Genomic DNA, 20,574 nt, shown 5'->3' with positions numbered 1-20,574 from the left:
ATTGGGTTGATTTCTTGAGATAGTGAAGAGCGTTAGTCACCTTAAGGTCAGCAAATATTAAATAGCAAATTTAATAATACATTATTGCACAGTAATATTGGGCAAATAATTGTTTTCATAGTTAATTATTAAATGTGGTGTCACCCCTACCCCTGTTGTAGAATGGCATGAAAATACTCAATAAAACCTTTTTCCTCAGTAATTTATGCAAAATTTTCAGTTAGTGTCACCCTTTTCCACTCCCCCCCCCCCCCCCCCCCCCAACACACACACCCACATGAGTGATAGTTTTAAACAGTGTACATTTTATTGTAATGTTTATTTATAGTAGGTTATTAATACAGCTGGGTGTAACAGATGTAAAACTGTTTTGTCTATCATTAGTAAGTTAAAGTCAGGGTGACAGTCACCACCCCCACCATCCCTCATCGTCATTGGAATTTGTCTATGTGTACTTAAAAGACTATTTAACTTTAATTTACCATTAATTGATCAAAGTGGAAAACTTATTTTTCTACTATTTATTTCGCTTTTTTTTCCTTTGTGTCAACCCCCCCCCCCCCTTTAAATGGTGCCTGCTTGTGTGTTCTAAACCACCCTAATAAGCAAACCTACAAAGAATAGCTAGTTACCTTTATCCCCTCCCTCCCATCTCAAATTTCTTAACATGCTGCACACTGATTGATAATTTATTAGGTCTACATCTATTATTTAATCTATAAAATATCTAATTTTAAAATCAAATTATGTGTTAAGAGGGACATAATAAACTTTAAAAATTATATAAATTTAGTTTGTTTTTTTTTCGGTTTTTTTTTTTAATTATTGGGAACATTAGGTCTAATAACTTATAAATTTAAATACAATCAAAGCTGAGTTAAAGTTAAGCAGGCAGCCAAGGGTTTTGCTTAAAGGCATAGAGATAATAGATGATTTAGATAAACCTGTACTTGAAATTTGTTTATGTACATGTCAGCTGTGGTCAGCTGATTAAGTGATCAGCTGATTAGGTGGTCAGCTGATGATGCGGCCAACTGCTGATGTGATCAGCTGTGTGTGTGCATTAATAAATGAGAATATGTATGAACATGTATTTGGAAGTTTTTTTTGACAAAACATTGTTAGCGTGATTTGGTGATTTGTTTGAAGAAGCAATTGAATTAGCCTGCTATATGCTAAATACTACTAAATAGATTAATAAACAAATGAGTAGGCAGATAATTAAACAAGGGAATAATAAAACAAAGAAACTAACTAACCAGTGAATAAATATTAAATAGAAAATTTGGAGGACAAAGCAATAATGTAGTGGGCAAGCTAACAAGAGGGTAAGTGAAGAAAACTAAACTATTGGGCTATTGAAATTCACTGTGGTGAAACATTGCAAGAAGGGGTGATCTGATAACCATCAAAACTCAAAACAAGGAAATAACATTACTGTTAACTTTAGTAGACTTTGGAGTAGGCCTTAGCCTATGAATGATATGTTTTTTATCGAAGTGACTACTTGGAAAAAGATTTTTTGCCCCAGCGTCTCCACTTGGTTGGCAATAGATAGTTCTGCGCATGCACAGTGACCTTAATAGCTGAGCTAGGGTTAGGATTAGGATTAGGCCTGATTAGGGCGTTAGGGATAAAGTTAGGGTTCTGCGGTTGTAAACAAATGCCTGCGCAGTACCATCAAAAACATCGCTGTGAAGGAAAGTTGTAGTTTCTCTCCATTGTGCATGCATATCTGCATGCGTATCTTTTTCCTGCTAGAATCGGCCTTTTTTTATTATATTAATCATATTTTTATTAATGTCATACCCCCTGTTTTAGTTTAGTTAGAATTAGATCTAGATCTAATCTAGTTACCATAGATTATTAGATATTCCTAATCAAGAAGTTACTGAGTTAGTTGTGTGGTAGTTTCTAGACCACAAGATCTAGCTAGAGTCTAGAGAATAATTAATTAAAATAATTAATAATTAATTATTCGAGTAAAGAAAGACTGAGCGAAGTTGAACTTCTTACCAAATCAGTGCCACTTTGAAAAGCACCCTCCTGTGCATCAACAGGAGGATGTGAATCCATTGTTGATTATAATCAGTAGGTAATTTCCTTAAGTAACACTAGGTTAATAATACACCTTCTAAATTCATAGTGAGTATAACAAGATACTCGTATTTTAGATTGTTCTACTTTAGATTTCAGATCTAGATTCTAGATTCTAGCACTGAGCGAAAGTTGTTGTATTCGTGCTTTCAATTTCTGTAGCCTTTGGCCTCAACTATAGCCTTGACCTTTAATATTATAAATTACCGTAAAAAGCCGAAAAGAAACATAATAAAATAAAAAGCCTTGCCCTTGTGTGTCAAAATTTGTGCTATTTCTATTTCGAGACGTCTTAAATATCACTATTTTTTCCAAAGAAATACTAGATCTAGATCTAGAATGTAAGATTACTTTAAGATAAGTATGACGGCAGTGTTTCTTCCAGACTTTTTTCTCCGGGGTGGGGGGGCTGTTGTTATTTTCGGGGGGGGGGGGGGCAACATTTTCCTGGGGGGGGGGGGGGGGGCGGACGCTGGTAAATGTATATGTTTTCTATAATATAAATTCCAGTTCGTTCGGGGTTGCGTTAGATTAGGCTTAGAGGAGGTGGAGGATGTTCACATTAGGAATTTTGTGACGAAGGCCCTGGTGTTGGACAGAAAAAGTGACTTGATACTTTTGCCATTTAAAAGGTAATGCTTTTAGCTAAACATTAGAGCGAGCATTTGCTTTTTTTTAATTATCATTTTTTAAAATTACAATTACGAACCGCCATCCAGAAATGGAGTTCCTTTTTTTTTCGATATTTGCCCCTTCCTGATATCAAGTGACTATATTAGTAACATAAAACGGACACCCCCCCCCACACACACACACTCACTAAGATGATATCATACTATCCCACCACCTCCATCGCCTCACCCACCTATTCACCACACTCCGGAGAAAAATGTTTGAAATTAACTCTGCCACGCCCATATAGGGCCAATAGTTTGGTTTTATGTCAGAAACGGTTGTTGACAAAGGGAAATAATCAAATTATTATTTTTGCTCGGTTATTTATCTATTTTTACTATTCATAATTGTGTGATCATTGAAGGCCGAAATTAATTTTTTTTAATCACAGAAACCTTCCCATGAGTATTCTCAACAACTTACCAAAGTTTCATGGTGATCGGATGAACGGTGTAATGATGCATAAGAGACCAACAGACACACAGACATATTTATAATTTACGTGTATTGATGCAATCTTAGAAGAAAAGGTTAACGCAACAATTTATAAGGGTCTCATCAACGTGTATTTTTTAGACGCGTGACTTTGATTTTAAAATCTGAGCTATTAAAATGCAAAAAATGTCGGCGCTACTTTTCTTAGATCTTAGTTTTGGGGACCAGGTTTGTCCACTAATGTCCACTATACCGCTCAGACACCCCCGTTCTGTATAAAAGCCTTGGGTGCAGTGTTCCTTCCAGACTTTTTTCTCGGGGGGTGGGGGTGGGGGGGGGGGCTGTCCCCCCGCACCCCCCCCCCCCCCAGAACAGATGCCTGGAAGAAACTCTACTGAGTGTACCTTAATACATCAACTTCCGTTATAGTGAGGTAGAGAACACTATCGGAGACCGCTCAGATTTCAAAGGCCTCGCACCCCCCCCCCCCGAACGAAATGAAATGTATATAGAAAATATATACTGTTAACAGTGTCCGCCCCCTCCCCCGGAGAAAAAAGTCTGGAAGAAACACTGGGAGCCACCGGTTACAAAAACGTAGGGTGTCGAGTGAGTCTCCTATTTCGGTTAAGTCCCAGAACTTCCCAAAGTTTCATGGTGTTCGGGTGAAAAAGCGTGGGTTACTTTAGTATCTATTGAATACCTTTACTAATGTTTAGGAAGAGACACACGCTTTTCTTTCTAGTTATTTAAATAGTAGTCTATAATTTATTTCTACTTTTTAGTGCATTAGTACATAAAAGCTTGTTATTAAAACGTTTTTTATGAAAAAAAATGTTTAGTACTTTACATGTTTTATTTATAATAGAGTTTCATGACTAAAAACCACTGCGCGCCTATTGAAAGTGATGACGCGCTATTGAACGTGATGACGCGTGTGGTGTGGTTGGATAAAAATGCCTACTAATTTGGTCAAAATTTTAATTAATTCATAAAAAAATTAATTAGGCATCCAATTAAGTCAAATTTAATGTCATGATGCATTGTCTTCATGTCTTGACCCACGTACAAATTAAGAACCGTATCTGTCAAGTAGATGTGCCTGCAATTTCGCTCCGGCGTTTCGATCTAGATAGACTGACGACAGACTGACGACAGACTGACGACTGACGACAATCTGACGACTGACGACAGACTGGCGAGAAAGTGAGTTAAATAAAAGCTTGTAAAAAAAGTGTATATTCTTTGGAAATCAGCCAGAAGATGCTGGTGGATGAGTGGGGTGGAGGAACATTAATTCACTTTCTTAAAAGCTACACTGTATCCCTAAACTTAATGGAACTAAACTAAAATTCTCTAAACATAGTTGAACTTAAATGCTACTAAATAATTTATTATTTTCGCTTAATTTTCATGACTGCCATTCTCTTCATTGGTCTTTGCCTTTTTTGCCGCGCTTCACTCATAAATAAAAAATCCATGGAATAACATTTTATCTAAGTTAAATTTTAAAAAATTACCGTTACAACTTCTCCAGTGGGAACTAATGTAGGTTGGCTTCCAGATTGCAGTATTACCATTTTTAACACAAATAAAATTAACTGTATTTCCTTCTTCCAAAACTGTTACTATGAATCCAAAGCAAGTTTAAGTATTTCAAAGGTTTTACTCTGACTTCAATTGAAATAATTGTATACGCGCTCAACTAATCTGGTTGAAAATCTCTATCGCGAAGAATGCAAGAGAGAGTATGAATGTTTACGCTAGATAACTTGGTGTTATTGTATCAACAGATGACTAAACTGATAAATTACAAGCGAGTGGTGACGATGTAGGCCTACACATGCACACAAAGCTATCGAAATATGTAAATATTTCGATATCTTTGTTATTTTAGTCATAGAAATGTAGGGTGTTGCATTTAAAGATTGTAATATTATTAATTATTATTAGAGTAGGCATTTATCTCGATATCATTTTGCTCATTGATTGTTTTAAATAGATTTATAGACAGCTTTAATTTCGCCTCGTGACTTAAAATGTGTAAATAAATGATAGCTATATGCTCAACATCTTTGGGTGTAAGACTACTCAATCAATAGCTGGCAAAAGTGAAGATATTTGGAGGCTAATGTTAAATTTTTAATGTGAGTGTTTCTACGCGCGTGCAAAAATTTATTCATCTAACTTCACCATCATTACTGCCAATCACCCCTGCTTCAGAATACTCTGTCCTGTGCCATGTGACGATTTTCTCAACCCGACTCCAGGTAAAGCCCATCTGTGTAGTTTTACCTTCAAGGTCCCTACGCCGGGTGGTGTTTCTAGGTCGACCTCTTTTGCGCTGTCCTAGTGGGTTCCACCTCAATGCCTGCCTGGTTGGCGGTCTGCTCAACACCATCTTCTTTTCCTGATATCTTTATCAGCGGATATTTGTCCTGTCCTTTCCTATAGACGTTGCTCATGGTACCAAGCCAGCAGATCCTGAGTATTTGTCTGAGGCAGTTGTTTATCCCCTAACTTAAGAGTTAATTTAGGGCGCTATCCATGGGGGGGGGGGGGGGCACAAAAATGTGTAATCTCCAATAATAAAAAGTACCTAATAATGAATACCTTTGATTACATTATATGAACTTTAAACTTTAGGGTAATATAACCTGCTTATGTATGTTTGATACTTAGGATGGCCAAGTTACTGACCCAAAGGGCATATCTCCAGCTTGTTTCATAACATCATAATAATCGAGAGACTCGGGGCGCCTAATGTATACTTCTGCCGAGGTGGCTGGAGGACACCCTTTATTTTCTTTAGCCATTGATTATAGTAGCCCTCCGTATCCCTGGGCGTGGCGCTCATTAAAACAAGTGTATGCGCCTTAGTGCTGAGTTGAGCCAGGAGCGCCAGCTGATGCACCTGTGTAGTTTGACCGTTGAATTAAGCAGTAACCCTGACCCCTTGTGCAGGACACCCAATTAACTGACCCCAGGTGCTAAGAAAGCCGCTGGGAAACTCTGGGTGGCAAACCGAACTGCCTTACTGTCAAGTGGCCGTTCTCCGAACGAAACCAAAAAAAATGTAATGGCAGAAAACTTTACAGGAGCCAGAGTTTCTTTCTGTCTTCTCTTCCAGGGGAAGGCACTGCTCCTCATGTGTGGGATTGTGGTAGGAAATTTTACGGTCAGTAGATGTTTGTCTGAACTATTCTAAACAACTTCACAATGTTTTTGTATTAATGCATAAAGGACAATGAGGCAGACAAAGATCTTTAAGCAGCGGCATTTTGATTAAAGATAACTTAGATCAACAAACAAATTGTGATAAATGTTAAAACTATCACACAAACATTGACACATTTTCGAATTAGCTTGTTGTGAAAACACTCTCCACAGCTGTTAACCAAAAAAAATGGCTCAATTGTAATCATGGATGGATGGAATTTTGTTGGGGACAGAGTTGAGAGGGGAAGGGGGTGCATGTTTGTGGCGGTGGAGTAGAGAGTTTTTAGCGATGCGTATAAATTTGAGGGTGCCGGGTGCCAATTTCACAAAAGAGTCAATGTTCAAGTTTATGTATAGGCTAAACGGCTTGCCCGGCATTGCAAGTTAGTAATACATATGGGCTCTGTACAACCCCTCCCCAGTAAGAAAGGTTTGAGGGCTTTTTTTTTTTTTGGAACTTTTGATTACTTCTACAGTAGACAAAAAAACTGAATTTCCTTTTTATTTTTAAAATTATTTTTATAATACAAATATTAAAATTCCAATGTAAAGTTTTTTTAGAACTAAAGAGTGAAAAGAGCCCCTATTTGCCTTGGGCCCTATGTCTTGCTTACGGTAGCTACGCCACTGGATCAGTGTTTCTTCCAGACTTTTTGCTCCGGGGGGGCACTTGAAATCTTCGGGGGGGCGGTAAACTTTCTTCGGGGGGGCGGACACTGTTAAAAGTATATATTTTCTATATAAATTATATAAATTTCATTTCGTTCGGGGGGGCGGTAAAAATTTTTCGGGGGGGCTTCGCCCCCCCGAAGAGATGCCTGGAAGAAACTCTGCACTGGATTAGCCTGTACGGGCCTACATAATAATATAATATAAATAAACAATCAGGATGTATAAAATACAAAATGTACTGAATATTTATATATCATTTAAAACCCTACATCAGAAGTAGCAATTGATTTCTTCGTTTCACTCCTTTGTAGGTATAAACAGCTGACAAATAACTTTTGCGTAGGGACCCGAAAATCCTAGCTACGCCAGATAGGGAACGGTGATGCCCAAATAAGTGTCAGCTTCTCGATACATAACAAATATAATTTCTAGATATGTTCTTTTTTGTTTTTTTACAACAAACAAAAAAAAAGTTTTAAAAGAAAAAAAATCAGGGGACACCCGGGTTTGAACCGGGGACCTCTCGATCTGCAGTCGAATGCTCTACCACTGAGCTATATCCCCATGTGGAAAGTTGCGATAAATAAGGTATATATTACAACTTTAATTATATGTTTACATTTTGAAAATTCGGTTATTTGGAATTATTTTAAATTAAGAAGTTGCCAGTTTACTTAATGTGAGTTTATTATATATCCTTTATAGGTTATATCTGACTTTAATTAATGTGTTTCTCAACTGTTTAATATGTGTTCGCCATATTTGATCTAGATCTAAATGGGTTTTTTTACTGCTGGTAACTGCTACTTAGACAAATGTTACTAGAAGTAGGCCTATTTATTTGTTTAGTAGTTAGAGAACTAGATTTAATTTTACTGATCTAGAGACTAGGTGTTCTAGTTCTAGTGGATGTGAGTACTTAAACCAACGCAGCCTTTGCTATTAATTATTTTGTTATTCATGACTACATTTAATTTTAGCGTATTTTATTCGCCGCTTCACGTTCACCTCCGGTTGAGCTGATGTGATGATCATGATGAAATTGAAATTTTCGGGAGGGGGCGGCTTTGCCCCCCCCCCCCCCCCCCCCCCGAAGAGATGCCTGGAAGAAACTCTGGTCTGAATCCTGATGAGCGTATTTTAAAATTTTAATGCCCTGGCCTTTTTATTTAAATTATACTAGATCTAGGTCTAGAGTCTAGATCTATAATATATTATATAAATTTAAATAATAGGCCCCTAACATTAGGAAAACAAGATTTATTTATTTGTATTGTATTTTTGTTTTAACAAATGAATAAAAAAAACAAAGAGACTGACTGAAATGCTTTGTTAGTTTGTTGGTTACAAAAATAGAAATGCACAGTTTGTAATTTTTTGTAGGCCTACAAATAAATAAATCTTATTTTCCTAATGTTTTGGTGTGTTTCGGTTATTATAATAATAAAATACGCTCAACTGGAGGTAAACGAGAAGCTGAGATTAAAATACGCTAAAATGGAGTTTTACCGCATTAGGCCCCCTGCCCTAAGGCCTACAGGTCCAATTAAATAGCATGTGATCGTCGGCGTGAGAAAAATCTGTACATGGTGTAGGGTTCACCGTGAATTCACATTGACTCTAATTAATAGTAATTATCAGCATACGTCATAGCTTAGGGTCATTGTGAGTTCATACATGCTACTTTATAGATCTAGAGATATTTTTAACAATACAAACTTAACCTACTTGCATTTATGAGTTTCTCTTTAAATGACAGAACCTATTTTCAAGAGAAAAAAAAGCTAAATCTAGTGCACATTTAAATTCAATATTCCAAATTTGGATTTTTCTCAAGTTTTGACAAAAAATATTAACAAAATCAAAACAAAAGTTTTTTTTTGGTAAACTTATAGCGAGAGATTCAGGGGAAGCCACTCTATTTTACAAATGGCAGCTGTTTATATAGCAAATCTTGCTGGCAAACACTGCTGTTTAAAGTTAATTTCTGGCCTATATTATATATTGATATATTTAACCATTGCTTTTGGTTTATTATTCAGTATCTATTATATTTGACACAAATATATCATGTTATACTAGTATTAAAGCTATAACAACCAGGCAACTTTTTCTCACTTTTACGCACTTAAAATGATAGATTACCTAACTAAGTTACTAATAATATGTATCGTGTCTTGGTAAATGCAAGACGGTAAAATGCGAGATGGTGTGAATACGGCCTGTTATGTGACATTTTTGTCTCGCATTTTACCCCTGACTGATTCATTGGCTTGGTGTGGGTAAATTGCACTGGTATTTGCAAAAAATTTCCGCACCTGAGTTCTAAAGTGCTGATCATATAAAACACTTTAATTTGCTATTGTTATTATGTAGCCGTTGCTGCATATGTATTTCAAACCAATAAATCTAATGTTTCAATGTTTACCGCACCCGAAATTTGTCGATGATTGAACAACTTTTTTCTATTGTGTTGACTTTTAATACCACATCATTCGAAACAGCCCGAAATAGGACAAACAGTAATTTAAATGTATTCCTTTGGGCCTATGTACAAATTTAATTTTTTTTTTCCATCTACTGCCTAACTAATCCAATGCTAGTTTATGTTGCCAACTATATAGTTGTAAGTATTGCTATTATTAATGATAATACAAATACAATATTACATTTGAATCAACTAGTTAATGACTAGGCCTATCCTATATATTATATATATTATATAAACTATATTATGCCTTATAATTTTTTTTGGGTAGCCTACTGTTTATATTACTTACAGGAAAGCTAAAGGTGCTTTATTATTATCTTGTAGTCCTTTATTACTTTTAGAGAACCTTACTCACCTAAAAGAATGAATATTGAAGACTCAACTTTTTCATCTTGCGCATATTGCTGGAAAGCTGAGAAATGTTGGGATAAAATTGTATCCTTCAAATGTGATGGCTGTGGGAAAAAAGTCCATTCAGGTAATTAAAGTCTTTAGTATAGATATATATTCATTTTGTTAGTTTTGTAGAACTTTGTTGTTATGAAATCTTGCATAAAGCTTACAATCACTGGGCAACTAGTGTCAGAGATGATAAAAATATTCAAGGAGATTGTTCTGGCCTGTCTCATCACTTTTTATGCCATAGCATCACTAACAAGAGATGCTGTATAAAACTACATAGTTAACAATTTAAACAAATCTGAATTAATCTTTTTTCTGTTGCAGGGTGTATAAAAAGTTTGTTGCCATCACCTCTACTTGATGATACATTTTTCAAATTTAAATGTGACTCTTGTGGTGAAAATGGTCAAGAGGAGTTTCAGCGCTGTAATATTTCTTGGTAACATTTTCCCCTCAATTATTCATTACACAATTAAAATTCTTTGGACTGCTGTGATGTATAATCAGATTAACGTGGATCTTCTTTTTAGGCACAATGTTGTTATGCTTGCTTTGTACAATCTTCATAAAATGGGTCAAGGGAAATGTGGATATTTTCACTGGAAGGGACACATCTGTGCTTTTATTGAAGCCAATTGGACCACATTTTTTGGACATCAGAGGTTTATTAATTCAATAATCATTAAATTTTAAAAAAATATAATTAATAAGCTATGAAAGTCCAACATAAAAAGAACATAATTATATTAGAATACTTTGAATATTTGTATAATGTTTAACTTCTAGGAAGAAAACGACATTGTGGATGGGTACAGTTGCTGGAACTCTCTCCTTAGGTTGTCCAGATTATTTTATTTCTGGTACCAAAGTTGTTGAACAAGGCTACTGGAGATTGGCAGTCATTGAGCCACCATTATGTTACACAGAAAGTAAGAGTGCCTTTGATAACCTTTTTAAAAGCAAAATAAATAAAAAAAGATAGTAGCAGATTGAAAAGTTCAATGCATTATTATCTTTTGGCCACAGCTTTAATGATATATATTTGTTATTTCTATTAGGTTCCAACAATATTATCAATTTTTAATAGTAGGCGCTTTACAAATCTTCTTATTCAAGAATATATATAACTTATTTACTGATAAACTAAAAAATAGAACTGAGCTTGTTTTTTGTTGGAGAAAAAGCAAAAAAAAAAAGGTTTTTTTAAAAGACACAAACTTGTTGGCTGAGGTGTGACATCTTTTTAGATGTAGGGATCTGGCTATTTGTGACAGCGGGGAAGGGGAGGGAGGAAGAAAACAAGTGTGATGTCATTTATGAATGGTCCCTGGACCAATAGTTATCCAAAGGATAAGAGGTGGTGTAGTTTTATTTAAAAACAATTATATAAATTCGTATCTAGCAGATCTATTGGAGAAGTGTGAAAATTAATACCTTTTCAATTAATAATATTTTAATATGCTCCTTTTTTCGGTCAAAATCATTTTTAAAAATGTACTTAAAACATTTATTAAGCAGAGGTGTAAATTTAACTAGAATTAAAAATGATGTTTTATATTTAAATAAATATAGTAAAAAAAAGTAAGCAGAAAAAGAAGCCAACTACACAATCAGAGATACCAATAAACCTTTACCCAGAGGATAGAAAGTGTAGAAAGGTCAAAGAAAATTCTCTGGTTGCTGCAATACAGTTGAAGGAGAAAAGATCTTCTTTGCTAGTAAGTAAAGCACATACAGAACATTACACATTGTGTTGATTTGAATATCATCCATAAAGTGTATTGATAACAAACAAGCCAGATTTGTGCAAAAAGTGTTTAAAAATCTCAGCTTTTCGGCATCCTCATTTGTACCTGTATGTATACAGTTTTACCACTAAACATCTTGCTCACTAGTGCAAATGCATTGATTTGGTTACTATAATTAATTTTTCCACAGCCTCAAAATTCTACAGAGCTTTGGTTAAACTTATTTAATATAACATACTGAACACATTTATTGCATGCTTAAGACTTGAGACCATTATTTCTAACCATCTTAGCCCTTGCATATAAAGTCCTGATTTTAGTGTAACTAAAACATTATTTCATCTTTTTAAATTTCATTCAAGGTTATTATATTATTTTATTCTTCAGGAGAACAAGGCTATAAAAAAGCAGAAGATGGAGGAATTCACTAATCTGCGTGATTCAGCATCATGCTCTAAAAAAAAAATGAACAGAAAACAGAAAACTTTAGAGCTAGAGCCTAGCAGCAGCGTGTTTACTCCAATAGACTTGCCAAGTGATATTTCCTTACTCTCAGACCAGGACAGCTGCAGCAGGAGCTCCTCAGAGCTGTCGTTATCAACAGCATCATCTTTCACAAGCTCAGCTAGAGACTTGCCTCCTGTCAAGTGGGAAAATGGTAATTCACAAATAAATCCTTAATTCTTAGGGTTGTCCTAGGGTATTTTAAATCAAATTTTAAACACAACATTGGGTAAAGTAAAGCAGATAACTTTTTGTTATTCTGAAATAACGTACAAATTTATAAGGCTAGTTTCCTAACCATTTTAATTTGTGACCAGAATCCTGATGTGTCAAAGAATAATAATTTTGCGCTTTGCTTTAATAAATTCTGTGAGTTAGCTATATAAAAACAAGATGTAAATGCATAACAAACAACAATTTTTAAATTACACAGGCTGGAGTCACTAAGTAGAGATGACCCAACATATTTTAGTATTCAAATTTCTCTATTACGCCAAGATATTTTAATATTCACATTCATCCACAACACTTTTTGAAACATTTTAACTTAATTTGATATAGTAATTAGTAATTGTTCTATTTTTTAAAAAATGCTAGGCATTTTTGATGATGATCTGAACACACTGCAAGTAGAGATTGGTGAGGATGAAGAGATGGATGTAGACATTGGTTCCATGGTAACAATCACTGAAGACACACCAGACTTGCGTCCTTCCACCCCTGATTTGGATGATATATTCAACATGAACAATGGTATTTTCTAATGATATATTACAGACATTTTATCATCCTGAGATCTACATTTACCTTCTGACAACTTTGTTTTCCTATCACACATTCTCCTATCTTCCTATCTTATCCTAACAGTTTTGTCAGACATTACTAGTTAACCATCAATTCCCTCAACCACAAAAATATTTTGACTGTGTTTCTAAATATAGGGTTCCAAAAAATCTTTAACATTTGGGTTTGGATAATTGATAATGGCATTAACACATCTGTCAAGTCTAGGTTCTAAATATTTTGACACATTTCTAATAGGCTTAGTCAGTTTATCAGTGTCTACTTATCATCTGACAAATGAAACAAATAAGCATTATAATTACTGCCAAAAGTTTCCACCATAGCCATTATGACTAGCACGTCAAAGCCATATTGTCAACTACTACAGAAAAGCTCACAATTTTTGTTTTATAACTCAGTTTTTATTATAATACAATTGAATCAAAATTAGACTTTTGTATTTAAATTTAGTATCTGTTTTTGATAGAAACTAATGGGACTGGGAATATGGGGATGCAACTGAAAAATAGAAGTATTCATATTAGGGCACGGGAGAAAAGAATTAGAAAATGTATGTTTTCTGAGTCAGTAATTTCTAATATTATGTCTCCATGAAGGGAAATCACCAGTTAAAGTTAAGGAGGAACCAAAAACAGACTCAGACTCGGATGGATCTAGTGAAAACTCTGAAGAAGATGAAGATGATGATGGGGAGAGAGAATCAGGAGATGAAACAGATCTCATTACAAGAATCAAGCAAGAGAACCTGACTGATGAGCATAGTTTGAAAAGAAGAAAAGGACGACCTAGGAAAAGGAGAAGATTAGATGATGCCCAACCTCCTAGTCCACAACCGAGGTAGGCTACTTTGTATTTTGAATGGTGATGTGAAGTTATTTCTTCTGTATATTTCTATTTATGCATAATTTAAATATTAAAATGCTGTAAACACTAATATTAAAAAAACTAGATAAATGGCCCGTTGAGGGAGAAATACAAAGGCACTAAGTTGATAGTTGTCTTTTTCTCTAAACGTAAACCAAAATCACCACTTCAACTTCAGCTTTAACCGGAAATGAAAAATATTATATAATTGTAAACTGATTTTTATCCTGAATCGGCAATTAATCCTGAATTGGCACTTTAACCTTGATCCACACATAGTTACTGCACAATTATACAAAATATAGTCATAGTTATACCCCTAAGCCTTGCACCTAAGCTCAAACTTGACAAAAGTCGCATTTAGAGTCTTTCAGGCAACACTTTTGGTGGAGGGGGGGGGGGGGGGGGGCTCTGAAGAATGTCTAACACCCCCTCACCAAAAATTAGCCCCCACCCCCCCTCCTCCTCTGGGAAGTAAAAAGTCTGAAAGAAACACTGGTTACATTTGTAGATAATACAGACTAAAGGTAGACGCTACTTCCAAAATCTAGACCCGTTGCCTACTTTTGGCAGCTAAACCTCTAATTGTGCAGATAGTGGGGTTGTTTTTTTTTTCAGATTTTTTTGCCCCTACCCTGTAAGAAACCACTTTTAAGATTACACAAATAAATTGGGCGGAAATGTTAGAGTCTTTATTATCAAGTATCCATGACGTCATTATTATTGTGGGTTTTTTTTATGCAATAGCTTTTTTATTCTGTTTACTTTAGAATCAATTATGTCATTTTATTGTGTACTTATCCAGCTTTAGAACTGTACATTTTTCGTTTTGTTTTGAAAACTTCATATATATTCCATGTGACGTCATGGTCTTTCACTATGCATCTTTTAAATTTCCCGACAGACAGACAGAATAGCAAAACTATTATAGTGATTGAGAATTTATTACATAAGTTTTGCCAGAGCTGTAAAGGATTACTAACTGTTAAAATAACTGTCAAGTGCAACTTTGCCTAAGTTTCTTTTGTATACATAGCTGATTAAAAAAACACACTTGACCCAAACTGACTAAAATTTTCTAAAGGTAGTAATAATAATAAAAAGACATCATATTTTCATAGGTTAGTATTGCACCTGTCACACTATGCTGAGATCTCAGATAATAGGAAATTCCAGTACACTTGTTCATTTTATTGAAACTTACTCATTTTAATATAGAAGAAATCCAGTTCTTATAAATTAAAGTGACTGTTGATTCAATTAGTACACCTGAGCCCCTGTGAAGGACACCCTATCAATAGAGCCCATGTGTTAAAAAGTCACTGGGGAACTCAGGGTTCCAACCAAATATTGCTGCCCCTCTGATATTTACATTTTTTTATTGCAGAAATCTTCCCTGAAATATACTTAACTTTCCAAACTTTCATGACAATCCAATGAATAGTGTATTAATACATCATAGAAAACAGACTGACAAACCAACAGATATACATTCATTTTTATCTCTATAGATAACTTGTCATTTAACATTTACATGTCTTTTAAAACAATGAAAAAGGTGTGTACAATTTCAGATTGAAAAGAATAAGTGTATTTGAGGAAGTCGAGCTTCTACAAACATTAAATGATTTATCAGCCATGAGAAGTTTAGATCCAGAACTTGCACAGTTTAGGCGGAAATTAATCTGTAATCAGGTAGGAACAATCTCCATGCAAATTAATTACCTTTCACTTTTTTAAAATCAATTTGCTAACAGTATAGATTTTATAAACAAAAATTGCATATAAAAAAATCACACTTAGCAGTTCTGGTCACCATGTACAAGTGTGAAAATTAATTCCTTTAAACCTTTTGTCAAACCTATGTGTTGCCCAACAGTTAAAATTGAGTTAAGATTTAAATTCCTCATACCAAGCTTTACATTTCCACATTTGTTTATAGATCTATAGGTCGATAGAATACACTTGAGATTTTTAAATATAACAATGTGAAAATTAATCTGTTTGTGAGGGTCAATTATAATGCTGTTAACAGTGGGCTCAATTAGGTGAACTCTCCATCACCAAACCAAGATGTATTTTATATCCGTAACTGTGCAGTGTAAAGTCTGTTGTACCAGTTCAAGTGATTAAATCTATCATCAAAAGGTGTAACAAGATTTTAAACTGGCCAACACTTGAGTGATGAGCAGGGGAGAGATTTGTCTATCTTCTATATGTTTATTATGCAATTTTTGAAGCTTAGCTCAGAACTGTACTTAACAAATTTTAGACATTATTTTAGATGATTATACTAAGTTTGCTGGTGCTTGATGTCAGATTTTAATGTCTAGAACTTTAATCCCACCTTATTTAGAGCAAAGAAAAATGAACTAGTCATGTACAAGTATATCTGACAATAGATTATTGTATAGTTTATTGCACCTTACAAGCATTTAGAGACATAATATGTGCTAAAGGCAAGCCCCTGTCAGCATTAATTGGTGAAAATTGGATTGGGGAATAAAAAAAAGAAAATGTACATTTGTATAAGAAAAGAATTGTATCTTTTGGTCTTTTTGTTTATATTTTATTTATTTTAATATTTTTTTACTGTTTTTCAATTTCATCATTAACAATATACTGTGTCTTTCGACTTTAAGACCAACCGTGAATTTGGCCTGCCAATTTTTGATCTTGAAATACAAATGGATCGCCTCTCTAAAATTGAAAGTACTTCATTTGTAAGTACATTCGTTTTTTTTTTGTTTTTTTTTGCTTCTAGTGTATTAAGGGAGTTTATTGAAAATTATATTTCCCAAATTATTGTGTACTGAATTGCTCTTGAGGTATAATGGCTGAAAGTTTTGTATCGTAATATGATTTTCCTGAATGGAAATTAATGAAAGAATCCACCATTTTAAAGACAAACATTTGCCTGAGGATTTTATTAACTTGCTTTGTTAATTTTGTGTGGTTCTATAAAAAAACATCTCATTTTTGTTGCAATGATGTGCTAAAATAATTCTTGTTAAAATATTGTTTGGGGAAAAGGTGCAAAATATGTTTACTTTGTTTTTACTTTTAATAATAGAACTCTGGATCTGGCAATAAACCATTTTTTCCACACATCCCTTCAAAAGTATCTCAGACAAAAGAAACAAGAGATTTAGATAGATTCATGGTAAGTCTTTACCCACTTATCTGAGTTTTAAATAGATGTTGTGGGAAGTACCTTTTTTAAGGTACAAATTTTATACCAATTTCAGATTCATGGTTCAATAAAGAAAACAGAATCTCGCAACTATACCAGTTTTCATCAAAGGATTGTAGGGCTTGCAGACTATGAACTAAAGCCTTTAGTCAGTCCCTACACCACAAGAGTTCTTTTACCTTTCATTTGGAGAAATTACAACCCTAAAAAGAAGCCACTGAAGATGAAGTTGCTTGAGGAGATTCAGGCTTATCCTCACAGGTTAGTTCCTATCTTTTCTGTTACATATTTTTTTATATTTTCACACACACAAAAATTATTGTTAAATGTTGCAATTCTATAAAAGAAATACACATCTTCTGAGCCAGTTTGTTAACCGCTAATTTTGCATGCATGGTAGCAGTTATTATTTATCTACAGGTATTTTGAATTTGGCTTCTGCTTTTAAATGTAGTGTTAGCAACTCTGTATGCTATTTAATTTAAGAACCTTAAATTAATTTTGAAATCCTTGTAAAACATGACTATTGGGGCTAGAGAAACTTGGACCAGCAGTCACCCATTTCTAAGCTCATGTGAACTCACATTGACCCCAAGTACGTTTTTCATATTGATATCACCCACAATCTCAAATAGCAAATGTTTATGGGCCTGCTGATATCTAACCCCATGTGAACTCTCACTGACTCCAGGATTGAGCCTTCTTAGGGGGAAAATATGATATTAAAAAATATGATATTAAAAAATGCAATTAAAAAGGGCTGTCAGTGATATTTTAAAGTAATAGAAAATTCTTTTTTTAGGTTATTATCTAAATTAAGCTATAAACTGATGTCATGACGGAGTGAGGGTGCTTTATTGCAACACATTAGAGCTGCAAAAAATGTATTAAGACCAGTGTTTCTTCCAGACTCCGGGGGGGGGGGGGGGTCAACATTTTCCGGGGGGTGGCGCAGACACTGGTAAAAGTACATGATTTCTATATAAATTCCATTTCGTTCGGGAGGGGAGGGGGGGGGGGCCTCCTATAACTCAGGAGGGTCATTGGGGCATGACTGTTGACTTTTTCACCCTTTTAAAATCTGCTTAAGTGAGTTAAATTTACATACTTTGCTACAGGATAATAAATGTATAATGTGACATGTATGTTTGCAGGAAGAATCCATCATGGGCACCACCAAGTACACCCCCACTAGATTATTGTTACGTGAGACTAGAACACATACCATCTGTCAATGCACTTTGCAGAGAGTTTTTTTGGCCTGGGATAGACAGTGAGTCTTGCATTTTTCTGACAGTCTAGAAATTAAAAATGCGTTGAAATCCTTTTTATAAGTTTTTATTTAGATCACAATGTCTGTTTGTTTTACTCTGTTTGTGAAATGTGGCATATCTTTGAGGTTTATTTTGACCTACTTCTAATGCAGTGATTTCATTCAAACTTTCCAGGTGACAATGCAAACATATCTATTTTTTAATCTAATTAGACATTAGGTTAGTCATTGAAATTTAATTTTAAAATTACTGAATGCAATAACTAACGGGGTGTAAATACTAGTGATCACTATCAGCTGGCAGTCTATGGTGAACTGTTTTTTTCACGGCTGAGTGACTATTTGCCGAGTGTGGACATGCAGGTGCAAATAATTATCTTTTGGAGATTGCAAACTACTGATAAATGTTTAACGCAAATATTTTTAGTCGTAGCCTATGTGGTGTCAACTTCATTACAATTAATTACTAAAAAGTCTAAAATACAACAAACATGCTCTCTTTAAATAAAACCTTTGGTTTATCTTTTATTAAAGAAAGCAAGTTTGTTTCACTCTCATTTTTTCAGTGCTTTTAAAAACTTATTATAATTAAGGTTTTTTGTTATGCTTATCACACATATTTTCTACAATATGCATTTCATTCTCTTCAACGTTTATATTTTCAGTGTCTGAATGCCTTCAATATCCAGATTTCAGTTGTGTAGTTTTATATAGGTATGAATAGAAAAACGATTTCACCTTTAACTTTTGCCTAGTACACACACAAGTTTGGGATTGGTATTTTATAATATATTGGCCATCTTGTTTTAACTGTGCAGTGAAACAGTTGACAGAAGTATTTTGTTGCATGTATAATCTATACACATATAAATGAATGACTGACTGTTATGTATTACTACCCCATTAATCTGATAGCTTCAAAACTCAGGAGCTTGTTAACTACACTCCAGGGAAGTTCTCTGCCATTAGAAAATTGTGTGTGGCTGGCACCCAGAGTGCCCCAATGGCTATCTTAGCACCAGGATATCTGAATCTGTTGATACCTGTTACTGTACTCACACCCAAGCGGATGTCAGAAAACATAGATTCACCCAATCACACTATTTGTTTTATAAATTTCTTCACTTCATCCCATGTCACTTTGTTGAGTGAAACATCACTTTGTTCTAGTCCTTTTGTTTAGTGAATAAACGACAGAATAACCTCAATAACATGCATGTATGTGGTCAAAGCTGCAGTCTAGTTTGTGCACTGCCTACCTCATCCAATAAACCAATTACAATTCTCATTCTCTCAAGTAGCCACTGGACAAAGATTTGACTATAGAGGACTGAATTGCTTCTGAGACATGGTTTCATTTACAACTTGCACATGCAATTAATGTTCAATAGCTGCTTTTTCAAAGTTATGACAATCTTTGCTTCTGGGCATTTATAATTGTACCAGACAAGTTACATAGATGATCTGTAAATACCTTTCACATATCTTCAGTGTCGATTTTATTGGTTATTTTGTCACAGCTGTTCTGTTTATTTTTTTTTTCTTTTAGAAAAATTGTAATAGCATTTGCCTTTATGGTCCCTGATCGAGGATATAACGAAGCTTACATCTCTTTCATCTTTACTCACCCAGAATGGAGAGGAGCTGGTATAGCTACTTTCATGTTGTATCACCTCATACAGGTAAACTGTCATGTTGAGTGTTGAAAAGTTTTAGAACTCTTCAGTTGATTTTCTAATTCATGCATACTACATTTAAGCAAAAAAATGTTGGTGAGTCTGGACATTAATCTATTGCTTCAGTATGTCCTATCTATGATACTGATTGATACTTTAAAAATATAAACTGAGTCAATTTTTAAAAATCCTCCATTGAAGCTGATTTTTATATTAATGATGCTAGTTTTTAAACTACAGAATAGCAAATAAATTAAATCTTTTCCCCTTACAGACTTGTATGGGTAAAGATGTATTGCTGCATGTGTCAGCCACCAACACAGCAATGCTGCTGTATCAGAGATTTGGCTTCAAATGTCAGGAGTTTATTCTCAACTTCTACCACAAGTATTTTCCAGTAGATGCCAAAGATTCAAAACATGCTTTTCTTATGAGACTAAGTAGATGACCTGTAAATAAATTTCAGATAACCAATCTTATGTTTTTGTATTTCCCATTAAACAAAAAACAAAACGCCTAAA

General features: G+C 34.5%; 2 protein-coding genes and 1 non-coding gene across 8 annotated transcripts in view; 1 reads left to right on the top strand and 2 right to left on the bottom strand.

Moving 5' to 3' along the window:
* The window catches only part of LOC131928250 (KICSTOR complex protein SZT2), an 89,765-nt gene extending 87,537 nt beyond the window's left edge, over nt 1–2,228 (bottom strand). For all 6 annotated transcript variants that reach the window (XM_059284212.1, XM_059284214.1, XM_059284216.1 and 3 more), the window contains exon 1: nt 2,017–2,228. In XM_059284212.1, coding sequence (XP_059140195.1) covers nt 2,017–2,076 — 60 coding nt within the window. In that variant the 5' untranslated portion in view covers nt 2,077–2,228. The remainder of the gene's footprint in view (nt 1–2,016) is intronic.
* Nucleotides 2,229–7,590: 5,362 nt separating this feature from the next.
* On the bottom strand, nt 7,591–7,662 carry Trnac-gca (transfer RNA cysteine (anticodon GCA)). Its single transcript has one exon. It is a non-coding gene; the product is annotated as a tRNA-Cys (tRNA).
* Nucleotides 7,663–7,908: 246 nt separating this feature from the next.
* Nucleotides 7,909–20,565, top strand: LOC131928256 (cysteine-rich protein 2-binding protein). The gene is made up of 17 exons (XM_059284224.1): nt 7,909–8,009; nt 9,931–10,067; nt 10,316–10,430; nt 10,522–10,653; nt 10,778–10,920; nt 11,564–11,709; nt 12,127–12,397; nt 12,841–12,996; nt 13,644–13,884; nt 15,486–15,606; nt 16,554–16,634; nt 16,985–17,074; nt 17,160–17,365; nt 18,259–18,377; nt 19,043–19,091; nt 19,927–20,059; nt 20,328–20,565. The coding sequence occupies exons 2-17, from the start codon at nt 9,953–9,955 to the stop codon at nt 20,499–20,501; spliced, it is 2,292 nt and encodes a 763-aa protein (XP_059140207.1). The 5' UTR covers nt 7,909–8,009; nt 9,931–9,952; the 3' UTR covers nt 20,502–20,565.
* Nucleotides 20,566–20,574: the final 9 nt, after the last annotated feature.

Source organism: Physella acuta, unplaced genomic scaffold, assembly GCF_028476545.2.
Source record: "Physella acuta isolate Inbredline_101_S28 unplaced genomic scaffold, ASM2847654v3 ptg001480l, whole genome shotgun sequence".
In the NCBI taxonomy this organism is placed as follows: domain Eukaryota; kingdom Metazoa; phylum Mollusca; class Gastropoda; family Physidae; genus Physella; species Physella acuta.
Note: the sequence above shows the minus strand (reverse complement) of the source record. Positions and strands in the feature narration are given on the sequence as shown.